Below are 11,387 nucleotides of genomic sequence, written 5' to 3'. Positions count from 1 at the left end.
TTTTTTGAGATGACATCTCACTCTGTCGTCCAGGCTGGAGTGCAATGGCACGATCTCAGCTCACTGCAACCTCTGCCTCCCGGGTTCAAGCAATTCTCCTGTCTCAGCCTCGCATGTAGTTGGGATTACAAGCACGTGCCACCACTCCCAGCTAGTTTTTTTGTATTTTTAGTAGAGACAGGGTTTCACCATTTTAGCCAGGCTGGTCTTGAACTCCTGACCTCAAGTGATCCACCTGCCTCCGCCTCCCAAAGTGCTGGGGTTACAGGCGTGAGCCACCACACCCGGCCACTTTGCCTTCTTAATGGATCATAAACTAACCCCACCCTCTACCAGACCTGGCTGAGAAAACAATGTCTAATATCATAGCTACAGTAGGGAAATTTGGTCCTTTCATGCTGTTTGGAGGTGTTTAAATATAGGTTTCATCATTGGATGACCCTATTCTTCAGTCCAACACTCAATATAACAGGATACAAAATACATCAGCCGTATTAAGGGGAAATCATTCATTTATTGTTTAAGGATCGCAAGACAACATCTTAATTTCTGTAGCACGATTTAAATGTTTTACTTCTTTGATAAAGCAGAGTACAATAGAAAAAAAAAAATTAGTTTCCAGTAATATCTATATCTCTAATCAGAATTAAGTCTTCCACAGACATGTTACCTGGAAATAAAAGCCTGTTACAATAAGCAAAGCTTCAACCAGAGCGGCTACTTTTCGTGCCAGGAAAAAGTTCATCCCTATAGGAGGAATGATGTGCTATGTAAAACGGCTGTAAGGTCACAGCCTTGAGGGCATTGGAAGTATATTATCCTATTCCATATTAAGTAGTTCGGCGAATTTCAAACATCAGTTTATCTGCAACCATGCTGGCAACCTTCAACTGATATTTCAATCAACCGGTAAAAAATAAATTAAGAAATCCCTTCACGGATATTCCGTGATTTACACTGTTAAAAGGTACACTGTTCATTAACATGTAATTCTGGTTCAGAATTACCTTTGAGACTCCTTGCTCAAAATTTGGTTAACAGTAAGAATCTTTCAGAAATTCAAGCTCTTATTAATCAATAATTTGTCAGCTAGGATACATTCAGGCATCAGCTGCAACTACAGAATAGGTGCACAGCCTCAGCGCTTTGGAAAGACATAATCTAGAACACTACTAGCAGACAAAAAATTACCTGCAACTGGATAGCGTAAGTGCAGTATAGTGAGACAAAACATATATTCATATGTTGGCTTAAGCCTCAAACCCTCGATCCTTTGTTGAGATCCCATAATTTTATTCCTATGATTTTAATAACTCAAGTTCCAGGAGGACTATAAGTCTAATTTGTACTCCAAACCAAACAGCAGTGCAGTTCTCTACTACTGAGGCTGAATCCATACAGACTTCAAGACCAAGTCCAGAAGACAGTTATTATCTAAAAAATAATTACTTGAATACATAGATGATCCTTCAGAGATTTTACCTATAACCTATTTCTTGATGAAGGTTATTTAATGCACTGGAGATAACTGTGACTTACTGATCAAATACTTGAATACTTATACTTACCTGGGATTTCATTTCTGCTGAAAGAAATAGGAAGAACAGGACTCACTTAAAAAAAAAAAAAAAAAAAACTTTAGAAAGGAAGGTAAAAATCTTACACACACTATCACTTTTGGAAGCAGCATAGAAGGGGCAGTCAAGGGTAAAACACTGGTGAAACAGGTCAAAATTAGGAAAAAAAAAAAAAAACTATATTATTATCAATGACAGTACCACAACTGTGCCCTTGATAATTAGTAATCACTCCTAAAAATCTTCATTTGGCACCAGATGGTGGGTTTAAGAGAAACACCCTAGGATGTTTTGAATCAGGCTTCATTTTGTTAGTTGAGTTACAGGAGAATTTTAAGGGTGGGGGTATGGGGGTCAGGGAAGAGAAGGAAATGGGAAATGGACCAGAAAAAAATCTTGAGTCATCATCTAAATCAACAAAGCACTGACAGCTCCAAATATTAGGTCAGACACTAAAACGACTGATATAGGCTCAAGTGGTTTATAAAACCTATAAAAAGACTACACCAGCAAAGTCCCTGTCGATCTGTCAAAGTTCAGAAACTAAAACAGGGAGTAACATTTTAGCTTAAAACCTTATCTCAAGAGAATCATATACACTTCACATGAATAAAAATACCTGAAACCAAACATTTTTAAAAGCTCCAGTACCCAAAATATAAAGAAAAAAGTTAATCCAGAAGACTGAATCAATCCATGGAATCACAAAGCGGCTGGACAATCTATATCTCCCCTCCACACTAACCATCCCATGGAAGACCAAGGGAGATCAGACCTTCCAGACCTATGCACCATCTGGTCGCCGCAAAATTCTACGGAGATTCCTTGTGGAACAGCAGTTTCCCATCTCTTGTGTCTCTCCCTACCATGCAGGAAGCAAGTCTGGCTGTGCTATTCTATTACCATTATATATCACCCATCTGCAACAAGGTACTGTACAGACAAGTAAGAAGTATGTTATCTAGTTCCCTTTCCCCCAGAAGGTTGAGGCTCAGGTATAGGGGTAATTCTCCTGTGCAGTCTTTATTTATGCTGACTCAGTGACTTCAACAGGCTTAATCATGTGGTCAGGTTTGTTGCCAGCTGCATAATGCTCCCACATCTGTAGATAGAGCCGCTCTAGTTCCATTGTGTATTGTTTGGTGTTGAACAGAGGGCTAGATATTCTTTGCTTCCAGACTTTGCCACGAATTTTCTTCAGGCTGGGTAATAAAAAACGAGAACCCAGTTTACAAATCAGAGCAGAAACTCAGAAACACACTCTATAAATACCTAGTTCTCTTTGTGGCAAAAAATGCATGACCAAACTTTACGCTATCTCATTTCCTGATTGGCTTCCTGTTAAAAAGGGAAGGGTCACATCTTACATAATGCTAACATTGAAATGAGCTCAACTCCACATACTCTGAAAAAACTTAGTTCTTTCCTAAACAAGTATATCCAAGGGATACCACGCGTTCTCCACTTTGTCTTATTTCTACCTTTAAGATAACAATAATTGACAACGGCACATGACTATTCCTATGTACTACTGCTTACCATTTTGGTAAGCAATTTAGCAATGTATGTATTAACCTTAAATGTTCATAACCCTCTGGCCTAACAATAACACTTTTAAATCTATTAAAAAGAAATAATCAGATGCAAAAACATACAGGACCATGCAAAGATATTCATTGAAGCATCATTTACAAAAGTTAAAGCATAAACATAAGATGAAGTATTCGATTTATGGTCATTTTAATGAATAGAAAACCACTCAAGGGGAAAAGAAATATAATAAGTCTACTCTCGTAATTTTCCACTTGTACCTGAACTGAGTTGTTCAGATTTTTAAAAATTGCTAATATCACCAAGAGTATGGTTCTGTTCAGAAAAATAAAAAAGAAGTAATTGATTCTTCAGGAAACACAGGGGAAAAGATTTCTACTTCCCTTTTGAATACATTATTTTTCATGAGATTATTCTTAGATGAAGGGATAAATACTTTAGAACCAGAAGCCAGAACATTTCTGTGCATTTTTAAAAGCAATAATTTTTATTTATTTTCTTTTAATTTTTGAAATAGAGTCTCACTCTGTTGTTCAGGCTGGAGTGCAATGGAACGATGATGGCTCACTGCAGACTGAACCTCCTTAGCTCAAGCAATCCTCCTGCCCCAGCCTCCCGGAAGCTGAGACTACAGGCATGCATCACCACACTCAGCTATTTTTGTATTTTTTGTAGAGATGGGGTCTCGCCATGTCTAGGCTGGTCTCGAACTCCTGGGCTCAAGCAATCCTCCTCCCTCAGCCTCTCAAAGCGCTGGGATTATAGGCATAAGCCACCACGCCCAACTTTGTTTTAATGTTTGTTGTGACAGTAGTAGTAAAATGGTTGTGCATATCTGTTGGTCTGAATACAACCATGTCCATATTAATGCTACCCTCCAAAGAGAAAGACCTGTGCACTCTATTTTTTTTAAAATTCTATGCCAATAGGAAAATAAACTGTAGAACATACATACAGTGAAATACTACTCAGCAAAAGAAATAAACTTGCTGAAAGAAACCTTTAGAGTGCATATTGACATAGTTCCATTTGGATAAAATTCTAGAAAAGCAAAATTAATTTATGGAAGGGAAAAAAACCCTCCATAACAGTGGTTGTCTCTGGGGGTTGGTGAAAAAGACTGACTGAAAAGGAGCATGAAGAAACTCTCTGGAGTGATAATGTTTTTTGTCTTCATAGGAGTTTGGGCTACAAAGGTATTTCTCGGTTGGGCACTGTGGCTCACACCTGTAATCCCAGCACTTCAGGAGGCCGAGGCAGGCGGATCACAAGGTCAGGAGATCAAGACCATCCTGGCTAACACGGTGAAACCCTGTCTCTACTAAAAATACGAAAAATTAGCCGGGTGTGGTGGCACGTGCCTGTAGTCCCAGCTACTCGAGAGGCTGAGGCAGGAGAATCGCTTGAACCCAGGAGGCAGAGGTTGCAGTGAGCCAAGATCGCACCACTGCACTCCAACTTGGGTGACAGAGCAAGACTCCGTTTCAAAAGAAAAAAAAGGGTTATTTCTCAAAACTCACTGAATATTTGTGTATTTCACTGTATGTAACTTCTGCCTCAAAAGAAAAAAGTAGCCAGGCACAGTGGCTCACACCTATAATCCCAACACTTCGGGAGGCCGAGGCAGGCAGATCACTTGAGGTCAGGAGTTTGAGACCAGCCTGGGCAGCCTGCCGAAACCCTGCCTCTACTAAAAATACAAAAATTAGCTAGGTGTGGTGGCTCACGCCTGTAGTTCCAGCTACTCAGGAGGTTGAGGGGAAGACTGCTTGAGCCCAGGAGGCGGAGGTTGCAGTGAGCGGAGATCGTATCACTGTACTCCAGCCTGGGCAACAGAGGGAGACCCTATCTCAAAAAAAATATGTATACTGAACTCCAGTTAATGACAGCCATTCTTAAGTATTTAAGGAGAAATGTACTGATGTCTGCAATTTATTTCAAAATGTGTCCAATAAGATGGATTGGCAGATGAATAAAGGGAATAAATGGATGGATATGTAATAAAGCAAGAATAGTAAAATGCTAATGGTAGATTCTAAGCAGTAGGTATAGATGTGTTTATTATAAAATTAAAAATTTTGAGAACAAAAATGTTGGGGAAAAGCATTGTATGAACCAAACTAAGTTCCAAAGAGTCTAATAAAAATTTTAAAATGCACCACAGGCTGGGTGCAGTGTCTCACGTGCCTGTAATCCCACCACTTTGGGAGGCCGAGGTGGGTGGACTGCTTGGGCCCAGGAGTTACCAGCCTGGGCAATATTGGTGAGACCCTGTCTCCACAAAATATTTAAAAAAAAAAAAAAAAAAAAAAAAAAGCCAGGCATGGTGGCATGTGCCTATAGTCCCGGCTACTGGAAGGCTAAGGTGGGAGGATCCCTTGATCCCAGGAGGCAGAGGTTGCAGTGAGCCGTGATCATGCCACTGCACTCCAGCCTGAGCAACAGAGCGAGACCCTGTCTGAAAATAAAATGCACTACATTTTTTTACTATAGTTATCTCTGGGCTAATGGACATGAATCTTATTTTTTTTTTAATGCCTGGGCTCAAATTTCTCACTTTTCTTAGACGTATGTTATGTTCTATGGAGGAAATTCTGAAAATATTAAGTAGCTAACATCTGTTGAATGTTTACCAGCTACCAACAACCATTCTAACTACTTTACACGGAATGCCTTTTTTAATCCTCACATCATCTCTGCAAAGTAGGTACTAGCATTATGCTCCATTTTGCAGAAGAAGAAACAAAGGCACAACACAGAGATTTACTTGCCCAAAGCTCGTAAGTAGGAGAGCTTGGGTTCACTCAGGTAGTCTGACTCAAAAAGTATGTTTAATTATTAAGTAATATGCTACTTCTCAGAAAAACACAAAGGAAAAACATCACCCATTATACCAAAAGAAAAACCTCATTTAAGAAATACCCGCTGGGCACAGTGGCTTATGTCTGTAATCCCAGCACTTTGGGAGGCCGAGGTGGGTGGATCACGAGGTCAGGAGTTCGAGACCAGCCTGGCCAACACAGTGAAATCCAGCCTCTACTAAAAATACAAAAATTAGCTGGGTGTGGTGGTGGATGCCTGTAGTCCCAGCTACTCAGGAGGCTGAGGCAGGAGAATCGCTTGAACCCGGGAGGCAGAGGTTGCAGTGAGCCGAGATCACGCCATTGCACTCCAGCCCAGGCAACAGTGCGAGACTGTCTCAAAAAAAAAAAAAAAAAAAAAAACCGCTGGGCGCAGTGGCTCACGCCTGTAATCCCAGCCTTTGGGAGGCCTAGGTGGGTGGATCATGAGGTCAGGAATTCGAGACCAGCCTGACCAACACAGTGAAACCCCACCTCTGCTAAAAATACAAAAAATTAGCTGGGTGTGGTGGCAGGCACCTGTAATCCCAGCTACTCAGGAGACTGAGGCAGGAGAATCGCTTGAACCCGGGAGGCAGAGGTTGCAGTGAGCTGAGATCGCACCATTGCACACTTTAGCCTGGGCAACAGTGCAAGGCTGTCTCAAAAAAAAAAAAAAAAAAAACAAAACAAAACAAAACGCCAGGCACAGTGGCTCACTCCTGTAATCGCAGCACTTTGGGAGGCCGAGGTGGGTGGATCACGAGGTCAGGAGTTCAAGATCAGCCTGGCCAACATGGTGAAACCCCGTCTCTACTAAAAATACAAAAATTAGTTGGGCGTGGTGGCGTGCACCTATAGTCCCAGCTACTCGGGAGGCTGAGGCAGGAGAATTGCTTGAACCCGGGAGTCAGAGGTTGCAGTGAGCCAAGATCGCGCCACTGCACTCCAGCCTGGGCGACAGAGCGAGACTCCGTCTAGAAAAAAAAAAAGGAAAAGAAAAAAGAAATACCCAGCCTGGGCAACATACTGAAACTTAATCTCTACAAAAAAATTTAAAAATTAGCCAGGCATGGGGCATGGTGGCATGTACCTATAGTCCTATAGTCCCTGCTACTCAGGTGGCTGAGGTGGGAGGATCGCCTGAGCCCAGGACATGGAGGCTGCAGTGAGCCAAGATCACACCACTGCATTCCAGCCTAGGCAACAGAGCAAAATCCTATCTCGAAAAAAATAAAAGAATGAAAGAAATACTAGTTTATTGTATGGATAAATCCTCACTCATCTAAGCATCACCCCTCTAATTCCTACTATTTTCAGGCATTTAAGTTATGCTTTCTTCATTTCTTACACCGATTGTAGTGAAGAAGTGACAGTATTAGGGTCAAAGATCTAACTTTTTTTTTTTTTTTGAGACAGAGTCTCGCTCTGTTGCCCAGGCTGGAGTGCAGTGGCGCAATCTCAGGTCACTGCAAGCTCTGTCTCCTGGGCTCATGCCATTCTCCTGCCTCAGCCTCCCGAGTAGCTGGGACTACAGACGCCCGCCACCATGCCTGGCTAATTTTTTGTATTTTTTAGTAGAGACGGGGTTTCACCGTGTTAGCCAGGATGGTCTCCATCTCCTGACCTCGTGATCCGCCCGCCTCACCCTCCCAAAGTGCTGGGATTACAGGCGTGAGCCACCACACCTGGCCCAAAGATCTAACTTTCAAGGCTCTAAAAACTCGGAGGAAGGGCAGTACCAATTTATTCACCAATGCATGAAAAGGCTAGTCCTCAATGCTACCTCACTGATACAAAAAATCTTTTTATTATATAGGCAAATAATGGATATACCTCAGGTTCTTTTTTTGGTTTTTTTTTGAGATAGAGTCTCACTCTGTCACCCAGGCTGAAGTGCAATGGTGTGATCTTGGCTCACTGCAACCTCTGCCTCCCGGGTTCAAGCAATTCTCCTGCCTCAGCCTCCTGAGTAGCTGGGACTACAGGCACATGCCACCACGCCCAACTAATTTTTGTATTTTTAGTAGAGACGGGGTTTCACCACGTTGGCCAGGCTGGTCTCGAACTCCTGCTCTCAGGTGATCCGCCCAAGCCTCCCAAAGTGCTGGGATTACAGGCATACGTCACCACACCCAGCCTCAGTACAATTTTAATTGGCATTTCTACTACAGAGCCTGAAACACTTTCTTGTTAACCTTTTGTATTTCCACTTCAGTGAGGTGTCTGGTCATTTCCATTTTTACTTTCCTATTAGGGGATTATAAAATTTAAATGTTCTGCAGTCTTTACATAGCCAGGTAATTAATAATTTGTTATCTGAGACAAAAGATTTTTTCCCCTCGTTTGCCTTTTAATTTTCTTGAATATTTTTTATTCAGCCATTTACTTTTTACATAGTAAAACCTATTGATCACTTCATTTCTAAGAGTTTAGAAGTACTTCTCCCATCCAGAGGGCATACGACTAGTTCACCTATTTTATATTACACTTATTTCATGGTTTCATTTTATAACAGCTATATTCTCTCTACTTTACCAAATAATTTGTTCAAGGAAAAGTTTACTTACTATTCTAGATCAGTTCCCAGCTTCACAGCTATGTCTTCATATTCTTGTCTGTTTTTAGCAATAAGCTCAAGACAACCTAAGCAAGTGAGCTGGGAAGCTGCAACTCGAGAAGCAAGAGTCTCTCCTGCAATACAAAAGATAACAACCGCACATCTGAGAACATAAAACAGCACAGAGTTAATGTTATTTATGTTAAGCCTCCACACAACGCAGATGGAGAATGAAGTTGGAACAAGTCTCACTTTCTGTCACCTTTCCTTTAATGTTGCTCCTAGTACACATAATTTCACCTGGAAGTTTCTCCCCCAAATGGAGATTTTCAAAAGAACAAGGAAGATTCCAGTGATTTATCAGCAACTTACCTGGCATAGTCACCATGGGGGTCCCTGCCCAGAGGACATCCATCCCTGTGGTGTGCCCATTACAGAGTGGAGTGTCCAAGCAGACATCAGCCAGCTGGCCTCTCCTGACGTGTTCCTCTTTAGGAGCAACAGGTGAAAAAATGATACGGTTCTGGGGCAGGCCCATGTTTTGTGCATACTGTTGAATATTAGGTTCTCCTACTGCTGGAAAACGCAACAGCCAGAGTACACTATTGGGAACACGCTTCAGAATCTAAAATAGGGAAAATAAGAATAATTATTAATAGCAGATCTGCCTTTTTCAACAAAGACTCCCAGAGGTCTCTAATAATTCTACCACACTCTATTCTTTCCAACCAGATAGAAGCCTGCTGTGAACTTAAGTCTTTCCTTCACAGAGATGAATTATATCAATTGAATTATCCCTCTTCTGCTTAGCTGTCCTCAAAGTTGAGTTCAAAGAAAGGCAAAATCTGAGGCAGCTACCTCCTGTGGGAATTGACACAGGCAGTGTGTTTTGTTAAGAGAGAGGAATTTTGCATTCCAAATTTCAAATCCCCCACTATGATACAACCAAGAAAGTTACCTCACACTTGCCTAACTTTATTTGCCTAATATAAATCGGTCTTTTCTGTAAAGGGCCAGATAGCAAATATTTTTGGCTCTGCGGCCACACGGACTGTCATAGCTGCTCAGTTCCTCTGTTGTAGCTTGAAAGCAGCCACAGACAATGTGTAAACAAGTAGGCATGGCTATGTGTCCATAAAGTTTTATTTACAAAAACAAGCAGTGGGCTGGATTTGACCCACAGGTCATAGTTTGCCAACTCCTGATTTAGATTTACATCTACTCTATGTACCATGTAAGTTCAAAATCCCTTTCTCTGAAAGCTATGAGAACAGATGAATTTCTAAATTCAGAATATTTCAGATTTTAAAAAAGTACTACTGTGTGTGTGTGTGTGTGTGTGTGTGTGTGTGTGTGTGTGTGTATTACATAACACCCTCAGCAGCAACTTCCTATAAACATATTAGTACCTCTGCATTGAGATGCAGGAATAGTCATACTAAATGGAATAAATAAAAGACTACAAATACCCTGACATAGTTTGACTGTGTCCCCACCCAAATCTCTCTTCTTGAACTGTAGTTCCCATAAGCCCCATATGTCATGAGAGGGACCCAGTGGTAGGTAATTGAATCATGGGGGCAGTTATTCCCAATGCTGCTGTTCTCGTGATAGAGAGTGAGTTCTCACAAGATCGGATGGTTTTATAAGGGGCTTTCCCCCCTTTGGCTCAGCACTTCTTCCTGCCATCATGCGAAGGACATGTTAGCTCCCTTTTCGGCCATAACTGTAAGTTTCCTGAGGCCTCCATAGCCACGTGGAACTGTGAGTCAATTAAACCTCTTTCCTTTATAAATTACCCAGTCTCGGGCAGTCCTTTATAGCAGCATGAGAACGGACTAATACATACCCTAATGTTAGTTCAGGTAGTTTTGCTGCCAAACAAATTTGCCACACACTTATGAAAAAGCTTTTGATTTTCAGAGTTTTTGTGAACATCAGGAAGTAAAGATTAAGGACAGTAGACCTGTACTCATCTGCTTCCTCTTCTCTTCTATCCTCCCCTCTCCTCTAAACATAAAACAAAACAGATATCGGGGAAAAAATTAACCAAGGAATTACCTCCAGATTACCTAAAGGTAAAACATGCCATTTTATTTTAGTTCTATGGATTAAGAGCCAGTTATAGCTATCCGATATCCCACTTATGCAAACTTGTCTGATGAACTGAGAGATAATCTATGTACAGATCGACTCCTTCTTGGTTATAACTCTACAATACTACAAGAATGTTAAAAATGGGTGGATGTACATGACAGTATATGCTATCAGTTTAGACCAGGGGTTGGCGAACTACACAGCCTGTGAGCCAAATCTGGCATACTGCCAGTTCGTATAAATAAAATTTTATTGGAACACAGCCACACTCATCATTTACAAAATGCCTATGGTTATTTTCATGCTACAATGGCAAAGCTGAGTAGATGTGAAACAGCATGGACCACAAAACTATTTACCATCTGGCCCTTTAAGAAAAAGTCTGCTGGCCCTTTAGACAGAAGAATGCTTTGAATATGTAAATTTAAAAGGTTCGCAATGTCATATTTAGACACTGGAAGGAGAAACCAAAAATGCCTGAAAAATCTACATCTCTTGAAGATTATAAATGAGCACAAGGCCAGGCACAGTGGCTCACACATGTAATCCTAGCACTTTGGGAGGCCAAGGCGGGCAGATCTCTTGAGGCCAGGAGTTGGAGGCCAGCCTGGCCAACATGGTGAAACCCTGTCTACTAAAAATACAAAAAAAAAAAAATTACCCAGACATGGTGGCACATGCCTGTAATCCCAGCTACTTGGAAGGCTGAGGCACAAGAATCACTCGAACCTGGGATGCAAAGGTTGCCATGAGCCAAGATCA

At 41.4% G+C, this 11,387-nt stretch overlaps 1 protein-coding gene across 2 annotated transcripts in view; it reads right to left on the bottom strand.

Moving 5' to 3' along the window:
* Positions 1-494: 494 nt before the first annotated feature.
* OGT (O-linked N-acetylglucosamine (GlcNAc) transferase) overlaps positions 495-11,387 on the bottom strand; it is a 42,933-nt gene continuing 32,040 nt past the window's right edge. Inside the window, exons 20-22 of one of the 2 annotated variants that reach the window (XM_030806489.1) lie at positions 8,901-9,153; positions 8,539-8,662; positions 495-2,779 (exon numbers count right to left, since the gene is read on the bottom strand). In XM_030806489.1, the coding sequence (XP_030662349.1) occupies positions 2,605-2,779; positions 8,539-8,662; positions 8,901-9,153 (552 nt within the window). In that variant the 3' untranslated portion in view covers positions 495-2,604. The remainder of the gene's footprint in view (positions 2,780-8,538; positions 8,663-8,900; positions 9,154-11,387) is intronic. The other variant, XM_030806490.1, reaches the window with a different exon arrangement.

Source organism: Nomascus leucogenys, chromosome X (assembly GCF_006542625.1).
Source record: "Nomascus leucogenys isolate Asia chromosome X, Asia_NLE_v1, whole genome shotgun sequence".
In the NCBI taxonomy this organism is placed as follows: Eukaryota; Metazoa; Chordata; class Mammalia; order Primates; family Hylobatidae; genus Nomascus; species Nomascus leucogenys.
This window is presented reverse-complemented; position numbering and strand designations above follow the sequence as displayed.